Source organism: Anas platyrhynchos, chromosome 3, assembly GCF_047663525.1.
Source record: "Anas platyrhynchos isolate ZD024472 breed Pekin duck chromosome 3, IASCAAS_PekinDuck_T2T, whole genome shotgun sequence".
Classification (NCBI taxonomy): Eukaryota; Metazoa; Chordata; class Aves; order Anseriformes; family Anatidae; genus Anas; species Anas platyrhynchos.
The window spans coordinates 31,535,268-31,557,828 of record NC_092589.1 but is presented as its reverse complement, the minus strand read 5'-3'; the positions used below and the strand labels follow the sequence as shown (position 1 = coordinate 31,557,828).

Sequence of the window (22,561 nt, the reverse complement as noted above, 5' to 3'; positions counted from 1 at the left end):
AAATCCTTTAGTTACATAGCCTTTGTGCCACTTAACAAGGAGCATCTGTCTGCTTTTTGTGTGATGAGTGATGTGAACTTTCTGAGGAGCTGAATCTGAGCACTCTGGGAGAGCTCACCTGTCCTGAGACAAAATACCCTGTACCTTCAAGTGCAGGAATGCTGGGTGGGGTGGCACACAGAAGCCAAAGAATCACAAACACTAGCTAGATGTTTACCAAGCCTAGGGACGTCTGCTTTAATTGCATCCTTTTTTAAAATGAGTAATTAGGAGTTAGCTCTAGAGAGGATCTTGAATTGTTCTTCCAGTATGCCAGAAAGCTTGCATCTAAAGCACAGGGAAGAACCTTTCTTAGTGAAAGGTTATTTCTGTTCCCAATAAAGATATATATTTAAAAAAATAATATATATATGTAAATCACTGTTATACAGAGATGAAGTTGATTCTCAGTGCATAATTATCTACTTAGACTTTTGTTATGATTGATGCTTGAATCTGTGCATTGTCCATTCTCCAGTTAGGTCTTTTGTGCTCACTGGCAGAAAAAAGGAAATGTGAACCGTGTTGGTGAGGCACTGAACTTATGAGGACAGCTGAGTTTCACTTTCCATGTTATCACTGATCTGATGCATGGATGATCACTTCATTAGAAAATAAGGCACTGTTTTTTTTTACTTCAGGATTCCAGGATTCCTATCTGTGAAGCATAAATAATGGTGCTTTAATATAGGAGTGGTATTTGCTTAATATTCCTTCATATCAATTCTGTTTAGCAGCTGCTGCTGTGTATGAAACTCTGTTTGTCTCAAAAGTACTCTCCCTTTTTATCTGCTGGCATAAAGTGTTTGACACCTCTGGGAAGAATACAGTATAAAAATGTGCACTTCTGCAAGGAGGAAAGAGCTGCTGCATAACCTTTCAAATTCATTCTTAACATTATAAACCCCTAGATGCCTATTTTTTGTACCTAATGTCTTACATCTGCTTACACATCTGCTTTATCTTTTGGCTTTTGATCTTTAACTCACCATTGAATTTATGCAATTTGGTAATAGCAACATGATAAACTCTTCTTTGTGTTGATAGGTAGTTGTCAGGAAAAAAAGACAAATGTTTGCCCTCTGTCAAAATTGCCCTCTGTCAAGATTAATTCTGAGACTGGAAATGTCTAGACTATATAGCTGCCATTGTACATTTTCAAGATGTTGGCGAAAGGTTCTGTTTATGCCTTGGTGTACTTTTTTTCCTGTCCCCTTAAGATACTGAACAACTAAGTGAAGAAATGAAAGATGGCCTCAGGCACCTTGCGCACACCTTGCAACTGTATCTGAAAGCAGAGATCCAGGATGCGTCTCACTTGCCAGCTGCAATTGACTTTTTTCAGATCTTCACAAAAGTAAGTGTTAAAATGTGATTGCTTGACAACTCATAAATTATCCTTTCATTGTGTTCTTGATTTATTTTTGAGCAGCAGTTCAGTAGATGCATCCAGAATGTGATATATAGCAAAGCAAAATCAAACTATTTTTTTCTGTTCAGTCACCATTTAAGAAAAAGTGTAGGTTTTATACATGTATAACACTTCAAAATAAAAGCAGCAGCCAGATGGGGGTTCTTCTTTTCCATTTTATATTGTCATGTTAAAGTTCTTGGAAAATAAATAAGTAATGTTGCATTAAAAAAAACACACAAACAATTTAAAAAAACAATTGAATTAATTAACTCAAGTAATTTTTCAATGGTGATAAAGAGCATATAGTGTCATTCGTCATCCTGGAATTTTTTTGTAAAGTGTCTTATATTTCTAGATATATTAGCAATCTGTTTTGCCATTCAGTAATATATGCTAATGGGACATGTTTATGGCAGTAGCATGTCCCACAAACTCTTATCGGGAGTCATGTGGATCATCTGTTCTAAAATGCTACATGTTAAAGTACATGAAATTCATTTCCATGATACACAATGTTTGTTTACTAAATAAATATTTTTGTGTTTTCTTGTACATATTTTATATCTTTAACTTCAGAAAGTTTGAGTTAAACAGTTGTAGTAGAAGTATACGGAGAATGCTCATAGTTTTAACTTAATCGAGCTGTTTGATTTCTAGTTGCTAAATTGTAGCATGATTTCTCAACTCAAGCACATTTCAGTAGTCTTAATGCTTTGTTATGAAAAAAATCAAACTCTTAGATGTTTTTCTTTGGATTTAAAGAAGAGGAAGAGCCTCTTTTAGAAAAAAATAAAATGCAATATGATTTTTTGGTCTGCTAGCACACTAGTGGAATCTTTTTTTGCTTGGGATGAAAGGATCAGATGCAATATAATCATAAGTGTTTTTTCATCCGGATTTTTTATTGTTGATTGGACTGCAGTGCGAAGTTTCAATTTTCCCGTCAAAAACACTCAGAATGAACTATACTCACTCTTGGAAGAAAAACAACAAACAAGCCAAAGCATGCACTGCTTAGTCTCCACTCAAACTGTTTTACTGTCTTGCTGTGGCACTCTGGTTCAGCCTGCACTTTGCCAGATGAAATGCTCTGTGTTAACTGGTTTAGAGAATCTGTACAGCTGAAGGTAAGGCTGATTATCAGACGATCATTACTTAACTGCTTTGAACTGAGTCACAGCTTGCAAGAATGTTTCCGAGTGTTGTTGCCCTCTATTTAACAATAATTGTAAATTGGATACTGGCCATGGTTCTTTCATTGATTTCTTTTATATCATTATTGAACATATGAGATGAAATGCAATAAGTGATGCTTTGGTGGACTGTCATGATGATGGTAATTACATAATTATGACCTGTGATAAAAAAATAAGTAATTTCAGCTCATCGTTAAGCTTTTCAGTACAGAAAGTGTTACAGATTTTTTTTTTTAAGTGAAATTATTTTAGATTGAAATGAGACACCCAAAGCATTGTGAGGAGAAGGTATGAGTTCTGTTCTTTGCCTCATCCCACCTGTTCGTTGTTGGTTAATGCTCTGGCTCTAGACTTTGCTGGACCTCTCTGTACTTACTCTGCCCAACAACCCATCTACAAGAACTTTTCCCGGCAAAAGAAGTCACGTATTTGTCCTCTGTGACCAGGCAGACTCAGCAAACCAGTCTCTGACAAATACAGAGAGGGGGCAGGGCTGCACAATGCAGGAGAAAGGTTTGAACTCTTCCTTTTAATGAACTATTAATTAGTTTACCATTTTGCACATATTCTCAACCTTAGGAGAGACATTTGAAGTTGGACAGTGTGTTGGCTTTACAGGAGCAGTGTGATGGCTGCTCACTATATTGGCACACTGGTGAAAAATATGTGCAAGCTTTTAAAAATGTTGATGTACATGCATGCGGAAGCATCTGCATGTGTGGTCACCTCCTCTTCCCTCCCATGTATTCTACTAAGTTGAAGCAAGAGGGCATCAAGTACAGAGTGTAAGTTAGAACTTCCCAGCTCCAAATCCTGTTAGCTGGAGAACTAGAATGATCATTTAAAGTAGTAGATGATAACATTTGTCCCACTATACCTTTGCTATGATAAAGACATTGTAAACTTGGGGTATTCCACATTTTGCCTGGGACTTTGTTCCAGCCGTATTGAATGCACTCAATTGTCAAGTTGTTGCTGATTTCTTTCTGAATTCTAGAAATTCAGAGGTGCTGGAATGATTAAAGTAGGTCTCATTTCCTTCTTCCTTTGCTCATATAACTGAGCCTGTGTGGTAGTCTGCCTCAGGGAAAGGGAGAGCAATGACATAGACCTATCATGGCTGTTACTTCATATTGTTAATAATAATAAAATTGACACAAGGGAAAGAAAAATCTGACTAAGCAGGTGAGCTCATGGGAGGAAAGAGTTGTTGACTAAATGTAACCCTGTGCTTTATGTGCAAGCAAAAATCGGCATCTTGCTTGGATTCCTGGTCAGGCACTATGCTTTTTGGAAACTCTAATGTCACTCTCTAATTTTCCATGTGGTAGTTTATAGCCTTCCCAATTTGGTTGTCAGATGAATACATTATGAAGTGTAACACTGTATTAAAATATGATTTTAATATGACCCCATCCCCACAAAGGCAGCAGCAGGAGCCAGCGTTTTCTTCCACTTGTATAAAATCCTTCTTGGAAGATGAGCTGAATGTCAATGGAAAAAATACTGGGGGGTGTTTTGTCCCATTCTTCCTCCCCCAAGCTAAATAGGGATGCTTATTTCCAGCAGGTAAAACTTAAGGCTTTGGAACTGTAAATGTCTGATAAAAGTCTTATGAAGACTTTTGTGGTCTCTTAAAAAAAAAAAAAAAAAAAAAAAAGGACCAGCTGTGATGACTTCTGTGTGGTCACAGATACAGATACATGACTTCAAGATGTAATCTTGTTTTTCCAACCTCTTCCAACATTCTTTTCAAGTTCAGTAGGTGCCTATTCTAGCATTGAACTATTTTGGATCAGTCCTCTCATTGCATGACAAAAAAAAAAAAAAAAAAAAAGGAAAGCAACAAAAAAAAAGTCAAAGGTCATTTTTATTGTTTGATGCTGGGTCCTCAAGCAGGAAAATAAGCAACAGGCAGACAAAAGAGAAAAACCATCCTGCAGTGAGATGACTAAATTCCAGATTGTTCTTGGAAGTTCTCCAACCTGAATGAGGTCAAAGGAGTTTCACGGAAGCTCTTTTAAACAGTCTTTCTTCTCTCTTGGTCACTGCTCTTGTCTTTGTGGAAAATTAATTATAGTTTTATTCACTTTCTTGTGGCATTCAGTAGACTGAGTCCACTTGACTGCAAACTATGCAAACTTCCCATTGAAAACCAAAGAAAGCTCTGCCATTTCTTTAAGTGAGGCTAGAATTTCAGTCCAATGTATTCTTAATTTACATAAGACCTGTGGAAGATATCAACAGTACTGGATGGGGAGGTGTTTCAGAAGGGCCATGTACCTTTCCTTTTTACAATTTTGCCCTGTTCTCGCTAGGCAGTTTGTTCATGTGTCAACTGTCCTTTAAGTTGGAGTTGGATTTTTTTCATTCTTGCTATCTGATCACTCTTTGGAAGCTCCAGTTTATTTAACATGCCATTTATCAAGGTTGTGGCTGTTTTTAAATTCTGATCCTCAGTATTAAACAGAATTATCTACAGTTAATTATGTGATAAGGTTTTCAACTCCACCGAGACTTTTTCAAATGTCAAGATAAATTTTTGACACCATAGTTTTGTGGTCTAATGGTGTTTCCATAACCTTGAGATAAAATCAGTCCTTGCTTTTTTTATTCTTCAGCCTTTGCATACATGTGTGAGGAGGTGGCCTAGAATCCTATGAGAAATTTAATGGATGAGAAATAATTTTTTGGTATCCATTTATGGTTCTTTTCATAATAACAGACAGAGCCACATAAACTACTTAAGAAACTCATACATGGCATGTTGACTGTAAAACTGAGAGTGGCTCTACTGAGTGAAATCAAGCCTGAAACAATTCTTATTTTTGGGACAAAATGTAAACTTGGTATCTTGCATAGAACAACATTAGTCAGAATATCCTGAGTTGAAAGGGACCCACACCATTGAATCCAACTCCTGGGTTCCCAAAAGACTACCCAAAAATCGGACCATGTGTCTGAGAGCATTGTCCAAATGCTTCTTGAACTCTGGTGGCTCGGTGCCATGACCACTGCCTGGGGAAGCCTGTCCCAGTACCAAACCACCCTCTAGGTGCAGAACCTTTCCCTAACCCCCAGCCTGACCCTCCCCTGTCCCAGCTCCATTTGAGTGAAGTGGGAAGAAATGTTGCAGCAGTACTCCAGAATGGAGATGATAAACACCCTGAGAGCACTTCTCTCTTTCTACTTCACCAAATAAAAATCACATCTTTACAGGAAGTGACTTTTGTCTAACATGATTTTCCAGGATTAATTATTTCCTGTTATTTCCCTATTGAGTTATGATAGGGGGAGATAATTTTCCATAGCAATTATCTTAATTTTTAGTCACAATAATAACCTTTCAGAGCAATAGGATGTTGTACCGGAACATGAAACAAGGCTTTAACCATAGTATCTGACTTGAAATTAGAGCAACATGGTTACAATTAAAATATTAGCTTTCACTAACAAAGCTTGGAGCTCTGTAGGTAAGACTGTAATACTTCAAACTGAGGTTGTGGTGTAATTTGAGTTCCCTCATCTAATTGTTGAGTACACCTTCTGTTTTACAAACTACATCTACATATAACAAACACTGGGTGTAGGAAACAGGAAAGAATAATTACAAAACATGGAATGGCTAGGTAGAATTCGTATTGATTTATTGGGGTATGGAAGAAGAGAAAGCTTTGTTATTTAGGTGTGGGGGTATGGAAGAAAAAATTTTAAGGAGTTTTTTCATCTCTGAATAAAAATCATAAGCTTCTAGAAAAGTTACTGCCTTGGGCGGACACTGAGGGGAAAAAAGGTATGTATACATCTTGTTCAGTTAACTTTTTTTCTTATGCTCAAGACAATTAATAAAAAAAACAGCCAGGAAAATAAAATGACAGGGTAAAATTTGCTATTTTGTACCTTTTTTCTTTGGTTGCCTTTTTTTTTTTTTTTCGTTGCTCTGGCTTAGGTCTAGAGCTGTGATAGTGTTCTTCAGAACTGAAAAGGATCCAGGTGGTCAGGGACTTAATAACCATTGCTTTATCTAATTCTGCTCAGACCATATCCAGAAAACACAGTGCTTAAGAAGTTAATGGTCCCTGACATGTGATATACATCAGTCTCTTTTCTGGCACCCTTATGGAAGTGAACTGGAAACAGTAATGATAAAAAAAAAAAAAAAAAAAAAAAAAAAGCTTTAGTGGAAAAACTTTAGTAATTGTGGCAATCAGAGTACATGTAAAAAAAATGTGGGGTGAGGCACCTTCCATGTTTAGAAAAAGCCAGCATGAACGAGGTCATGGAGACATTTTGTAAAGATTTGAGTAAATGAAAAACATTTACATCCTCTATCAGCAATTTTAAAAGCTTCTAATTGAGCAGGATAAGCCTGATAACTGCTTGTAAAGCTGTTGGCAGCAAACTGTTCTATCCTTGTCTTTAGGATAACCCGCAGTAGGGTTGCTTAAAGCTTTTGAGCTTGTTTGTTTTGGCTGAGAGCAAAGCTGGAGTTCTGTGTGGCCAGATTATTAATCAACTCAGACTTGTTTAATAGATGAAAAGGCTAAAAATTGATTTCCTTCCAGAATGGCGTTGGAGTAGATTGATAGTCCAATAAAAATACCATGCTCTTTGAATATAGGATGGGGAACCAAGAATTTGTGGTGTTGCTGGTGACTTGCTGTTCTCTCAGCTGGTTCAGTGCTTCAGAGTCTCTGTGAAATTGAGGGTAACTTTGACAATAGTATGCTAGAGAACTAAAGAGCTGTTTTGGTCCAAGTATTGACAGAAGGTGAGACACATTCTGCCCAATGTCATTTAAGTGATAGCTACCTGTGTGACAGTGAGTCCTAATAAATCTGCTTTCCCCCCCCATCCTCCAATATGTGGGGAAAAAAATAAAACATCTATACACACTATATATATGCACACACACTTGATATATCTATGTGTATATATTTTGTTTTGTTTTGTTTTTATTAAAAACATGATGAGCTTTTTTGAGTGTGATTTTATTATAACCACCCCTGAGTTTTAGAAGTTATTTAGGTACACAGCATGGATTAATTCAGACATTTTTCACGCTGTGGCGATGTTAATTTACGGTTTTTGAAAACACTGCAGCATCTTCATGTTAATGGAGAAGGAATTTAATATGGAAATAAAATGGAGAAAGAAGCAATAGTCATACTGGGTCAGAAGCACAGTGTAATTGATTCCCTATCCTGTATTTTAGTATGGGTGGGCTGCAGTCACAAAGTGGTTGTAGCACTGATAACACTGTGAGCTGGCTTGAGATCACTTAGCTTGTACCATAGCAACCTGAATCTGACAGAGACTAATTTAGACAGTTTCTTCGCATAGCAGTGGTTATAGATATTCTTTAGTAGAAGTTGGCACTAGATTCTTAGGAGCAAAGTGCAAGAACTTTGCAATCAACAAGCTGATGATTTATCATAGTTTTCTTCCATACATCTCCCTGCATATATACCCTGGAAGTTTCAGTGCTGTTCTCCAATGCTGTAGCTAATTAGATGTTCATTTATACAAAATGAAACATGAAACTTGCAAAGTTTTGTTAGTATTAACCTTAAACATGGAATTTTACTTTATTGGTGAAAATTAACTTTTTTTTTTTCTTTTGTTCCCAAACGGTTCTGTCAGGTAAAAAAATGATTTCCCAGTTTAGAGTAGCTATCCCACACTGCTCCTCTTAGCTGCTGCATGTTAAAAAGGTGAGAGCTCTGTCTACAACAGTTTTGGAAACTTTTGAGGTTTAATCCTTTTGATTTTTTTTTCTTCAGTGAAATGCTGGGCAACTACATTTCTTATTACATTATATAGCATCAAATGCCTGATGCAGAAAGACTTTTGAAGTTTAGTTTTTACAATTACTTCTGCATGGCATACTCAAAACATTGTGTTTTCAATTCTGCTTCATTGTTTTCTAATAGAAAAACTGGGATTGAAGCTCCCTTCCATCTCCCATGCCACAAGAAAGTTTTTTCAGTCTGTCAGAAAACCTTGTCCTTTGCCTATATTTACAAGTGTAAGCATCTTCTTTCCTCTTGCTTTACCATCCAGGCCAAGGTTTCCCTCAGCTTTCAGAGGAAACTGGATTGGGCATCTGCTCACTGGTGGGTATTTCTACATATCATAAGGTCACTGACATCAGATGTCTGATTTACATGCTCATCGTGTAAATAAGCAGGATACAGTTTTGTGTTGCTGGTGGTGTAGGTAGAAAGAGCAGGGTCAGCCTCCTGGTTTGCCACCACTGATCTTTTGCTGTGGGGGAAAAATACTTTACCTGTTTGGGCCTCTAGCCTGAGAAGACAGTAAAGAGTGATGGGAGGTGCAAAAATTGTTTGCTTTCTCTGACATTAACTTCCTCTGCTTTACAGAAATTATGTAGACTAAGTAAAGCTGAAATTCTCATTCATTTTAGTCATTTTAGCCTTACTGAATACATTTATACTCAAATTACGAGGTCTGTATTGGAAACAACAACTTGCACTGTGTATGTTTGTGCTGTCTAATCTTTTGAATAGTCATATTTGCTTTTATGTTTTCCAAAGTAGGTAAAAATCCATGGCTGGAAAATTAACTGGCTGGTAGTGAGAAACATGTGTGACAGAGGAGAATCACCTTATTTTGCTTTTAATCTTCCATTGTTTTTTTCTTTTAAACTTCAGACAAACAATATCCATCATTCTGGTGATTTTTTAAGTGTTGTGAATTGGAAACAAGAATCTTGAGAGATTTCACTTCCCTAAATTTTGTTTACTGCTGCATGTGTTAAATGTATTTTATCATGTATTAAGACGAGAAGCATGTGTATAGTTTAAGGAAAAAGTTAAATATTAGCTGAAGTAGCTCATGTTGAGAATGCAATGATAATGCTGGAATTTTTGTGGTGAATTTGTGGATTTGGACCAATGATAGACATAAATCTAACATATGTTAGACATTGGACAATTTTTGTCCAATAGTTTAGTTTTTGAAAATATTGTTATGGAATAAGAAACATAATCTTATAACCTAGACAGCAATTTATGTCAGATTTATGTCTATCATTGGTCTAACATATTGGACAATCAGCTAGTAATTTCCAATATAATCTCCAGTTCATTTGATTGAAAAGCCACAGTTCTGAAAATAAACTCCAGTGGTAAAGTCCAGTGCAGCACTTCACCAGTTTACCCCCCACTCTTTCAGTCTGCCAGCAATGACACCCAGGACCAAAATTTGTACCACTACTAGGATGACACAAACAGACTGACCCCACAGGAGCAATTTGTGACTGATGGCAGGAAGGATCAAGAGAGAAATTTAGCTTACTGTTTTAATGTCCTTGTACCTCCTAGCTAAACATAAAAAAACTGTATTTAACCATCTCTTATAAAAAGATAATACTTCAGATGAATTAATGGCAGCTATTGAGAACTGCAGCAAGATTTGTACCATCATCTTCAGCATGTATGAACCACAAGGTATAAAAGCAAGAAGCAATTTAATTGTGTTAACTGTAATTTTGAAAAGGTTGGTTTTTTTTTGTTTGTTTTTGGTTTTGTTTTTTACCTTTACACAGCTCTTTAAAAGACGTCTTGTCTTAATGAAGATGTTAGTGGGCACATTTCCTATCTTTTATTTAACTGTCCTTGCTATACCTTGTTATGGCACAAAATCAGAGAATATAAGAGCCAGGCAACAAAAAGTGTTCTGTAACAGCAGGATCTTGTACAGCATTAACAGTTCTTATTTGTAGTACCTGCCTCTTGGAAACAGCTGAATTGAGATAGATTTGATGATGTCTCACAGTGGCCCCTGCTGCTGCAGGTGGTATCAGTAGATAATGAGTCATGGTCTGTGTTACTGTGTCAGGGAGATAAAACCTGCACACGGCTACAAGATCAGGGAGATAACTTCTCCATAACTGCACAAATTGTGTAAGCATGGAGGAACCCTGCCAAATGAAACCCTGCCAAATAGATGCAGATGTGTCTGGTGGCTCATGTATGCTAGAAGAAGTGGGACACAGCTGATGCTTCTCTGCAGAGATCCATTGGTATGGCTCTGCTGTGAGAGTGAAGCAAAAGAGCTGGCAGTATCTGGAGCTGTGGATTGTGTGCTGTCAGTAAGGATTTTTTTGGTTTCAAAACAACCTGCTGTTTGGGAGAAGTGTAAGCACATGCACATCTGCTTTCCAAGCATGTTGTAAGTATATATGCGTTTTTGAAAGTCTTTATCTGCTAATCAAGGAATTGCACCACAAACAACAAAATAAATGTAAACCATGCTGGCAAACCTGCCCATGATAAAAGCAAAACAACTTCCTTTTTTAGTGGGTACATACTCGCATGACTTATCGTAAATATTTTTGGTACTGTCTAAGTATTGCCAATTCACAAGAAATTACGTTCGTAAATTCAGTTTTCTTGAACTCTGTTTCTAGATGAGAGGTATGAGAGAAACATAGAGTTACATAAGAAAGGTACTGAAAGAGAAAAATGAGCCCAGTAGGCTCATTCTCAAGGAGAACATGATTTCCAATTAATATTGAGAGAACATCTGAGCGCTGTTGTTTGCTGCCAGAGCATCTCTTGATTCTCTGGGATAAGAATGCAGGTGTTTGAAGAAATTTAACAGAATTTCTCAAAATGTGAGAAAAGAACTGATGAGAGGAGAGTGGGCTAATGGGTTTCCTACACATTGATCTAGTTTGTGTTGTATTAGTTTTTTTAATAATCTCTGTTATTCTGTGTATATAAGAGGAGGTGGGAAGCTATGAATATATGCTATAGTATGGTTTTTAATCACTCTATTATGCTGATACACATTTGAGTTTTATTGTCAGTGTGAAGCTGGAGAATTTCCCTGGGCTCCATTTTTGCTTTACCGGGATGGAGGGTAGAGGTGGTTGATAGGCAGAAATAAGATTCAGCTTATCAGATCAAGCAAACATTATATTAACCATATATTAATATATGAAGGCTTGGTAGGACTGTCAGAATTGTTATTGAGTTCAGTTAGGATTAAGTTGAAGTCTGAAGGCAGTTCTGTAATTAGTATTATTAGTGACTAGGAATCTCCTTGGGTCTCGTTTAATAACTTGTTGTCATGTAGTAACATGTAACAAGGTGTGTAGCTGCAGTTGGACAAATTTTCTCCTGGTGTATATAATCTTTTGTGTCATACATCTCCTGCCATTTCAGTGGGGAGCTGTTAATTGTCATGCTCCTTTACAGCAAAAAGAGGAACGACTCTTCCAGACCAATAACATTTTCTCTATCCACCGTAACCTGTCACTGCAGCGCAATTTAACAGAACTACCCCTCAGTCAGCAGGTGAGAAGCCCTGAGTATACGAATGCTGTCACCACTCTAGAATCAAAATTGCACAATGTGTCTGGAGGAAGTTCAAGAGAGAGCGGGTGGCTGTTCTAGCTCATGCAAGCAAATGACATTGATTAAATTCATGGAATGATAAACAGTGGAATTTAGAATAATGAGGTAAAATGGCTTTAATTTATTGTTCTAAGTAAAAATGAGTTCTTGGGAAAAAAGGTACAGTAGAAGATCTGACCATGGGACCCTGCAAAGTTCATTTGGTCTTTTTAAAAGCTGTATCTAGCTTTGTTAAACAGTCAGTCTTGCTCCTCTGCCTGTAACACTAATTTTATAATGGATCTGCATGGAAAGAAAAACAATATATTTATGTACACAGTGCCTAAAATATTTTTTAAAGCTCAAAGATAACTTTTCTTAGTGATGCTTATCTACCATTGTGGCCCAGATCATGGGCAAGCTTGCAATTCCAGTTGACTTACTTTCTCTGAATTTTCAGGGATATGGTCGATCTCTGCAATTTCTGTTTTTTATTGCTCATGCTTTCTAAATTTTCTGAGAAGATTGACCTCAGCAGATAGGGTTATACCTGTATGGGCTTGTTCCTCCTCAGCCTTTTCTTGGCAAAAGGCAAGCAAGAGGGATTCCTACCAATGGTAATGCTCTAGGGCCATCTTCAGGAAGTCTCCAAACTTGGACTAGAGTTCAGAATCTGTCCTCCCTGAGGTGGGCCCTCGAGTCTCATGCACCAAGGCATCCTGTTCTACCATCTGCTCTGTACTTCACCACTGGGACTCGTTCATTTCTTGCATTTACAGGTTCGCTTTCTCATACAGCATGTACTAAGTGTAGACATGGGTGGGGAGTCCACTGATGTGCCTCACGCGACGTCTGGAGGAGGTGCGGCTGTCTTGCTGGAGGGCTGTCTTGCTGGAGGGCATGACTCCCAGCCACAGCAGAGCTCCAGGGACCATGCCCTGCCGCATGCTCCCCTGTCCCAGGGCCCGGTGTCTAGGTAAGTGTGTGCCATCCGACTTGAGTATCCATTCCCACTGGGGGGCCTTATGTTGAACCATGTTTAGGCTCCAGTAATTTGAGATTCAGTCACTGGGAGTCCCACTGTTGATTTGGTGGGATCAGGGACAAGATCTGTGTGTGCTTAGTGCTGCTCAGGGACAAATGGGGAACTGAACGTGAACTCTTCCAACCCTGATTTTTGTCAGAAGCTACCTGCTTCCTCTCACGTGTTGTTCTGTCTCAGTAAGATTTTCCACTGCATCTGCATGTTAGTTCATCTGTGTTCTGGGAGACATTACATTTCAGTTATGTTCAACACCATGTGAGAAAGTTCAGTGTGAGGATTATTCATGCTGTTTTGCTATAGGTTAGTATGAATTAATTACCACTGCTATTATTGTAGTGTTGCTAATTAATCTTACACTGTAATCTTATCCTATAAAAAGCTTTCAGTAATCACTGTCATGTGTTCCTGAAATGTGTTGTTATGCAGAAGAAAGGTAAATTAAATCAGGATTGATTGGGGTTTTCACTTTTAGCCTTAAAATTAATTAGAATGCATTTTCTAGCTAAAATAGAACTGGAATCTTATAGATCACATGACTTTTATGCATGTGGGTTATACAGAAGAGTGTAAGTGAAACTGAACTTTGAATCACTAAGATTTTATAACTGTTACAAAGCTTGATCTCATGCCAGAGCAATTTAAAATCACTTTAAAAATATTGACATATTAGTTATGAGTTAAGGCACTCAGTATCTTAGAGAAGTGCTACTGTATTTTGGAAATTGGGATGAAAACTACTTTTTAAAACATCTCATGCAAAAACACTCTTGCTCTTTGATGCTTCCATATGGCTGTAACAAATGCTTGAGTCCTTCTTTCAAACTAGGAGGAACCTGTAATTAAAATACAGAAAGATGCACTGGAAAACAAGTTGTCTTTACTTGCAGAATGCCACTGAATTTTTCCTAGCTATGAGGCTATTTTTATTTGTAGTAAAGTAAGACATGCTTGGAAATTCACAAGGCAGCTCTGATATTCTCTTGAGACATCTGTCCTCGATTAACTGTTTGAATCAGGACTGTTATGTGTATGTGTCCTGTTGCCAAGAAAGCTATCGTTGATAGCTTCTTTTGAGAAAGAAAAACAGCACAAGAAAATGTGCTAAATTGCATCTTCTTTCTGATGTTGAAACATTGCTCAGATTAACTCTTACGCATTTCGTTTTTGAATTGTTTGTGGTTCTGACTGAGTACTTGGGAAATAAGTTTGAAGGCTTTCATGCAACAGCATAAAGGATAGAAATGTACTGTTAAAAAAAAAAAAACGACAAATTGAGCAACTGTGTAGAACTATTGTGGTGTCTAGGAGACACCCTGTAAACAGAATTTGGTTGTGCAGTTCTTTGCCCTAATGGTTTTTATCTATGAAAAATGATTTCAGATGTATTTGTAGGAGTTTTCAAAATAGAAGCTAATTACCTCTTATGTCTTCTAATGTGAGAAAACTTGCCTGGTATCTCATGTTTTAAGCTTCAGCAGTTATTGCCAACAGCCTACCTGTCTAAGCTCAGTATCTTTTGTATCATGACAAAATACTTTTATGAAAAATTATTTTCAGAGGTCAATGCTTTAGGGGATTTCTGGAATTCACTTGAATATAAGGATCTGGCATTCCCTAAGCTGAAAAGGTTGTTGGAATGAAATAGTTTTTTTTTCTTATTTCAAAGAAAATGGATAGTTAAAACCTTAATAGGTCAGTGGCAGTGAAATAATTAATGATTGTAAAGCAATTTTTATATTTTTCCAATGGTTCTGTCTTATACATATGTAGAGTGAAGGCTAGGATGATGATACAGATATTCTTTTAGAGTGTTGGATTTCTTACAAAAGAACTCTAAACGACTTTAAATGAATGGGTTTTTCAGCTGAAAGACACCATCTTCACAGAACGGAAAAGGGGATATTGCAGTACTTGAAACGTCATGAAGAAGGCTCTTTTGTTGGACTTACTCTTAAGTCTGCCTCAACTCAGCCTGGTAATACCACACTTATAGGAATGCTTCTTGTGGGAATTGCTGGCTGCAGGAAAGCATTGTTGCCATCTGCAATCAAGAGCATCTTCTATGGGCTAGGAGGAACTGGAAAGAGCAGAAGAGATAATGCCAAAGTTATTTGTGCAAGATTAAAAAATAGATGATGTATACTGTTTAAATAAATGCAAATAAAAAAATTTGCTACAGTATTGGTTCTCCTCTTACATCATTACTTGATTACCAGAAAATCCATCAGTGTTGACAGAAACGCTCATATCAGGGATGGGAAGCGGGGAGGAGTTGTGCTGCAGGCTGTGTGTGTGAGCAGAGTGAGGTGCAAGCCTTGTCCAGAGGCAGAGTTAGATGTGGGCTCTGTGTGGTGGAGCCATGCTGCTGCTTGCCCACAGGGCTGGTGGTGGTGGCTGGGTTGTGCATGAAAGCGTATCAGGGTCTGGGGCTGCAGTGGTGCAGGGAGTAGAATGAAGTTTCCTTCTCTCAAACACTTTTCATTTTTAAAGATGAATGTAAATCACAGAATCACAGAATTGTAGAGGTGGAAGGGACCTCAAGTCCCTAAATGATTCATGTTATCATGGTTTGTAACTACTTTCTACTCTTTAGATATATGCCTCCCTTTGTGTGTCAAGAAATTGCTACATGGAGATGAAAAGATATTTTAAAAAAAATCCATCTTTGCTGTGGACTAACAGCTTCTTTGAAGACAGTGTAAGCAGCTGAAGTTCAGGCAGGCCATGATATGTTATTTTTTTTTTTTTTCAGCAAAACCCCTGGTGAATTTTAGGGCTACAGTGGTTATTTCTACACTTTAAAAAGTATGTTGTCACAGATCCATAGCACTTAATAAATCTCTTCATTCATTTCATTTAAAATGCACCATTAACTTTCAGTGGGAGATGAGGTAGAAAACAAGAAATGTCGATAATGTGACACTATCTAGGATTGACTTTTGTTTGTATTGTTTTTGTTCCTCTTGTCATTCAGAATTTCTTTGAAATCTGCTTACTTTAGCATTAGAAAACAAAGAGTAATTGCAATACAAAATTATTATAATTGGTATTTCTCAACTTTGTCAAGAAAGCTATTTGTGACTATTGGTTAATTATGGGGTTCAGATTGCACTTGGAAACCTGGATACAGTAGATTACTGTGCACAACCAAAAAGCTGGCAGGCTTCTTGGTGTTCTTCAAAGGGATGTTGTTGGTGATGGTGTCTATATATTAAATAGAACCCATTTCAATAGTTGAGTTTCCAACCTCGTTTGTCTTTATTAAAAAGGGAATATGTCACCTTCTTGCAGGCCAACTTGTTTTGAATAACATGAACAGTGGTTAAATGCTTCCTTCAGAAACTGCTTTGTTAAGGGAGACTTCTTTATTAAAAAACTTATTTATACGATTGGTGTTTCCTGAACTTTGAACTTGAGAAAATAAACTCATGTATTTGAGTCCAACCCTTTTTCTCTGATTTAATTGTTAACTGTTCTTATGGTGAGAGAGCAAGAAAGGAGGAACTAAGGGGTAGGTGGCCTCCTATTCCAGTTCTCTGGTAGACAGAGATCAGATCAATAAGAAAATGAGTGAGTTCCAGTCACAGGTGCATTTTATCTAGGAATCAGCATTTGGCAGTAAACAGGCTTTGCATCTTATCAAAATAGCTTTAGCAAAATCCATTTAAAAATAGAGTACAATTTTCCACTTTACATAATTTGGTGTATTACATGTGGAGATCTTCCCTGGCTTGGTAACTATACCAAAGTGCAAGAGGTTTATGAGATTTGGAGACACTATAGAGTATTATTAATTAGATTTATTCTGTACCATGCAATCTAAGATCTTTGTAAGTAGAAATAATTAACTGTGAAGCTCATGTTTGTGTGTTCCTATAACAGTAGAATTACCATGTTTATGATTTACGTTGGTTTAAACCAACAGGAGAAAAATTCATTTGTAATGTAAAGACACCACCTCTGGCTTGTGATGTCTTTGAGAAGCAAGTTGAGAAAGCCTTGGAGAGCATATCAGAAAAGTTTCACCCTAAGTAGCAATTGTCTTATATTCATGTATTCTGCCCGTGATGTCTGCTGTTGGCCACTTTTGGAGACAGGATAATAATGGTGTTTGAGTCTCCACTGGTAGAGACATCGGTTGTTTAGAAAACGTCTCAGGCTGCTGAGCAGCTCCTGTCAGGAGAAGAGGTTCCAGCCATGAGTTCAGGGTGATGATGCAGGCGCCTGAGCGAGTCACCAGGCATGGGTCTGGTGCTGTCCATGCTCTCTGGCAGCTGTGAGCATCCCTTTAAGACCCTTTAAGCAGCTGTGTTCCACCAAACCTTTAAGATGGGAAGGACTTGCAGAGACTTGATATAGTTGAGCTGTGCTGATGGATGGCAGCTCATCGGTGAGACTGAACCCCAATCCTCACTTTCCTTGATGTGGACAAAAGAGACAGAAAAAGGGAAAGGCAGTGAGGATAATAAGATGAGTAAAGGTTTTTGTTTGGTGATTTTTCATTTATTGATTCATTTTGGTCTGTATGCACAGGATCCAAGATGCTGGGTAGCTACAGAAATGTTATGGGCTGGCAGGTCTGCACTGACAGCTGTCACCTTGGACTTTGTGGTATCGTCGCTCTTCAAAAGTACCATCTGGTTGGTCTGATCTGAGCTCTCTGATTCATTAGTTTTCTCTAAGTTGGGTGGAGTGGTGGAGAGCCATTTCATCCTGTCTTTCTCACACTATGTTGCTGTTGTACAGTCAGTTGTATGTAAGAAGTTGAGAGATTGGAAAGTAAGGAGTGAGGGAAGAAGATAACATTTGATTTGTTGTGTTTTAGACTGATGTGACTGCTGATCTGCTATTTTTAAATGCATATGGTCTTTGGTTTAGGAAATTCCTAAGCCACGGATTGGTGGATGCTGGGATGTATCAGTGGAGGCATCTCTCTGTATCCATGCTGTAATTGTGCCTTTTTGCAAAGAATCTTGCTTGGGGCAGTCGGAAACATGATTTGGTGCTGCACATGGACCTTTGGCTCAAGCTGGAATAGCTGTCCAAAAATGATGATTTAGTGATCTTTGGCATAAAATAGAAACCTGATGATTCTGCCTACTTCTGAAATTAACAAAAAGCAAAGAATGATTTTCCTGTTATTAGTGAACAAAACAATGAGATCTGACTTTAAATGGCTAGTTTGTTCCACTGATTCTGGATCCAGACCCTTCTTTGCTTACAAGACAATCTTAATGTTGTCTTCTGACTGTACTGGTATACCTAGTGTGGGCTACTTGCTTTTCTTTACTTCCTACACCAAGAGATGTAAAGTAAGAGGTGCAAAGTATAATATTTAATGTTTCCATTATCTCAGTTTGAAATCTGAATTGAGACTTGTTGAATCTTAGTTACAAAAATGCCGATAAGTAAATTAGCCAATAGTTCTCAATGTCACTTTTTTCCACAAATCTTTTTATTTTAAACCTTACATTTTAGTAGTGTGCTGGAAAAAGTTGCTGAGCACTCAAATCCTTAAATTCTGGCACTGATCTTAGGGGTATAATTAATTTAGGGTGAGAATTAAAAAGTAATAGTTGTATTGGAACTTATATTTATGGAATAAGAATTAAAACTCCTTGATAAACTAAGTTTAAATTTTGTGCATTTCAAATGCTTAAAAATCCCTTTTAGGTAGGTCATGTTACAATACAGGATGGATATTTAGAAAAGTGACGAGCTTATAGTGATTGCTGTAAAACTTTATTGTTATAATATGCAGTGGTAATTTTTGTACTCTGTTATGCTATCTGCATACCTTATGAAAAATCTTTAATAGATATAAATTTTGGTAGCTCCACTGATTTCAGTGGATAGCTAATAATTTGCATTTGGATCTTCTGTTGTATTTTTTTCCCTGAAACAAAATACAATAGTTGCTAGCAAGGGGACAGCTGATTAATAGCACAAGGATTTTATGGTCAGTTGGCGAGAATAACCTGCATTTTATTTTTATGTGGAGAAATGAACAACTAATTTTTTTGTACTTTTGTTGATTTCTAGGAATCTTGTGCAGGCTTGCTATGGTAAGCTCATCTCTGACTAAGAATACAGAATGGGTGTCTAAAACACCAGTAGTTATTGTTGTATTTATAAACAAACAAGGTAATATTATACAATGAACATGATTTTTTAAATATATGTGGTCTTAAAAAACAAGAAACCACAGTTTCTCTGTTTTTTTGATGCCACGTTATCTTTTTATGTCTATAACATTAGAACAACCTGTTGAACTTAACAGGGTGAAAGTGTTAAGAATATTAATACTACTTGCCAAGTCTGGTGAATTGTTAGAAAACTGAACAAAAGTTGATGTTCAATCAGTATTTGAAAAGAGTAAGTTTAGCAAGCATCAGTTATTTTCCAATTTGTCCTGATAGTGTAGTGGCAAAATAATCTCACTGTCAAATGGAAAATACTGTGTCAATCCAAGTGTATGGATAGAAATGAAATCTCATCAAATCAGTCTTGATGGACCATATGGAAAATAGATTATTGATAAACTAATGATGTGTTCTTTTAATGAATTTATACCTTTGGTGGAAAAAGATGATACTGACATTGCTAAGCAAGTTTAACTTTTTTTCATCACGTCAATTAAAACAAAAAAACCTTAGTCTCAAAACCTTGTAAAATTTTAAATGCATCTCACCTTTTATTCTGAGTGCTTATTTACTGTATAGACGTGCTTTTGGGATGCCTCTATCATAGGAATAGATTCTTGATCCTGTGCTATTTGAAACTTCTGTTAGTGCTATGGAAAATGAATAAAGCGATCACCACCTGCAAGCTGACTAAAGACTAGGGAATGGTAAGCTATTTAGAAGGACCAATATAGCTTGAACAAGTAGGTAGACCAAACTTTTTGTTTCAATACAGCCAATATTTATTGCATTGTATTGTCACTCAGTAAATCGCATCCTTAATTTTCCAAAAACCTAGTTGTACTGTAACAGGAGTTGCTTATGGCATTAAAGTGACATTCATACAGGGGATTTTTATAGAGTAAGGACTAAAATCTTTTTTATTCTACATCTGTAGTGAAAGAGAGACAGAAACTGACATATTTTCATTTAAATGTTTCCACTTCCTTAGTTGTCTGTAAATAAAATATTGATGGGAGCAAAAGAATGATGCAGGATTTTCTAATGGAAGGAATTATTTAAGCCAGTACACGGAAAACATCGTCTTCTGTTTTAAAAGCTAGTGTGAAAAAGAGTATTTCCTCCCTCCAGCTGACAGACTACTACAGGACTGTGCCTTATAACAGTTCAGTGTTTTCATAATGCTTGGAGGACCTTTCATGCTACTGTCTTTTATTGGAGTTTAATCACATTTTGGTTACTTTTCTTTATAACAAGGACACAGAGGTCAAAAGGAGGATAAACAAAATAGTTTTACTTTTGTGGTTAAATGTATATTTTATATTTTCGGTCAGTTTATTTTATTTATCCTTTGAAATGCATGATAGAACTAGTTATTATTGTTATCGCCACCACTATTATTATTAAGGAGAATTTAGCGTTCGTGGTGGATTACCATGGGACACAGGATAGATACAGCCTTAAAAGTCTCTAAGAATCTGACATGATGCTAGAATGGCAGCTGATTTCAAGGTAAATTGAAAACTACAGATGATTGTAGAGTTAACTAAATTATTATTTCCAAAACTAATCTGAGGTATCCCAATACTCAGAATGCATCCCAAATTCCCCTGAAAATATTTTGAATTTCCTTCACTTTTCCTTCGAAGGCAGACAAATCACTGAGTTTCCTGAGTTTCAGTAGACATTGCCAGGAAAACTGCTTGTGACAAATCCATCATATCACAACCTATGCTATCAGAATTGGGCAGATTTTTTAATTTGCTCTGTCAGAAGTGTCCTAGGCAAGATAAAAGCATTCTTGCTGATTGCTTGTGAAGATGCAGATGAAGAGTTTGTGAGCTGTGTTAGGAAGATCTAAATGTTACGAATATCATAGCAGGGACATATTCCTACCTAAGACGTTCTCTAGGATTTAAAGGTTTCGTTCTGGGGAGTGGGAAGAAGATCAACACTGGGTGTTCATGAAGCGCAAAGGCGTTGTGGTAGCACATTGTATGTGTGCGTGTGTTCAGCTTTTTTCACATCACAGCACTTGTTCTTGGGAAGAGAACATGGAGCTGGTGGTGTCTTACAGTGGAGAACTGCAAAACAATGTTTCTGTGGGGAGGGTAGTGCAACCTTATGGTGCACATCTTATGGTTAGCATGGAGTATGACAGAAGCCTTCCTCTCCTGTAGTTCAGGAATGAAATTATGCAGGTGGGGAGATTTGTATACAAGTGATTGTATATTGAACCTTATTGTCTCTAAAACGTAACAGACCACAGAAACAGAGAGAATGCTAAAGATGGACTGGGAGGTAACTTCCCATTCCTTCCTGAGAATATTCCTGCAGTGATGGTAGTCCTATCCCAAGAGATTGCCCTGGTCTTGATATCTGGAGGTTGTGCTGCCTTATCAAGTTTCTTTACAGACAGATTAACTGTTTTCTGGTTATAGTTTTCCTTGATGAGTACTGTAGTGCCTTTTTATATATTTCTTTAATGTCTATGTAGTTCAACGTGAAAAAACTTCTCAAAGTTGCAGAGTCCACACTAAATGTGCATTTCACTCTGCTGCTGTGTATGTGCTTTTTTCCTGCTCTTTTGAGCTGGTGCGGCACAAGAAGCACCAAAACTTCTTGGCAAAGCTGTGCCATCAGAAGGTAACATGAATAATACTGAGTATTACACAAGATAGGCTATGGAGGATGAAGTACAGCAGTCCAGTACCTCCATGATTTCTCTTTCAGAGTGTTTGAAGTGATCTTATTTTATGTCCCAAGTCCTTGTTTTGCTTTGGCAGCTTCTCAGTGGATTGAGGAGTCAGTTCTTTAAGGTTGCACAGTGAATCATTCAGCACTGTGTGTGTGTGAATACAGATTTTTCATCCTTGTAATTTAAGGCCAAAAGAACTCAACTTCAGTTGCTGGCTTCTCTGCTATTACTTCTTGAATATAGCTTTTGGATTTGGATAGGAGAACGTACATTTTGCTCTCTTTTGTCTCTCCACAGCATGAATCCTTTGGGGGCAATCCTGGTATACCTGAGAGATGTGAGAGGAGAAATACAGTAGGGCTTATTTCAGGTTCTTTCCATATATTTATGTATATTGTTTTCTACTGCCAGTTAAATCAGCAGGAACTGTGGAGTGACAGCATATTTTGTGCAATTAGCTTGCGAGAATTTTAATTAATTTAACTTCAGGTTTTAACAGTGAATTTTGTTTAGTTATGTATATTTTAAAGGACTTTCATAGATTTCTTGGATTTTTAGCACAGAAGATACAATTGTCAGAGAAATACCATGAATGGTATTAATCTAGACATCATTTTAAAAATGACACTAAGATTGTAATAATATTCAGTGATTTCTTTAT

The 22,561-nt window shown here is 37.1% G+C and overlaps 1 protein-coding gene across 5 annotated transcripts in view; it reads left to right on the top strand.

The window, feature by feature from the left end:
• SMYD3 (SET and MYND domain containing 3) overlaps positions 1-22,561 on the top strand; it is a 375,834-nt gene that overhangs the window by 41,423 nt on the left and 311,850 nt on the right. For all 5 annotated transcript variants that reach the window (XM_038176760.2, XM_027453858.3, XM_072035646.1 and 2 more), the window contains exon 5: positions 1,260-1,396. In XM_038176760.2, coding sequence (XP_038032688.2) covers positions 1,260-1,396 — 137 coding nt within the window. The remainder of the gene's footprint in view (positions 1-1,259; positions 1,397-22,561) is intronic.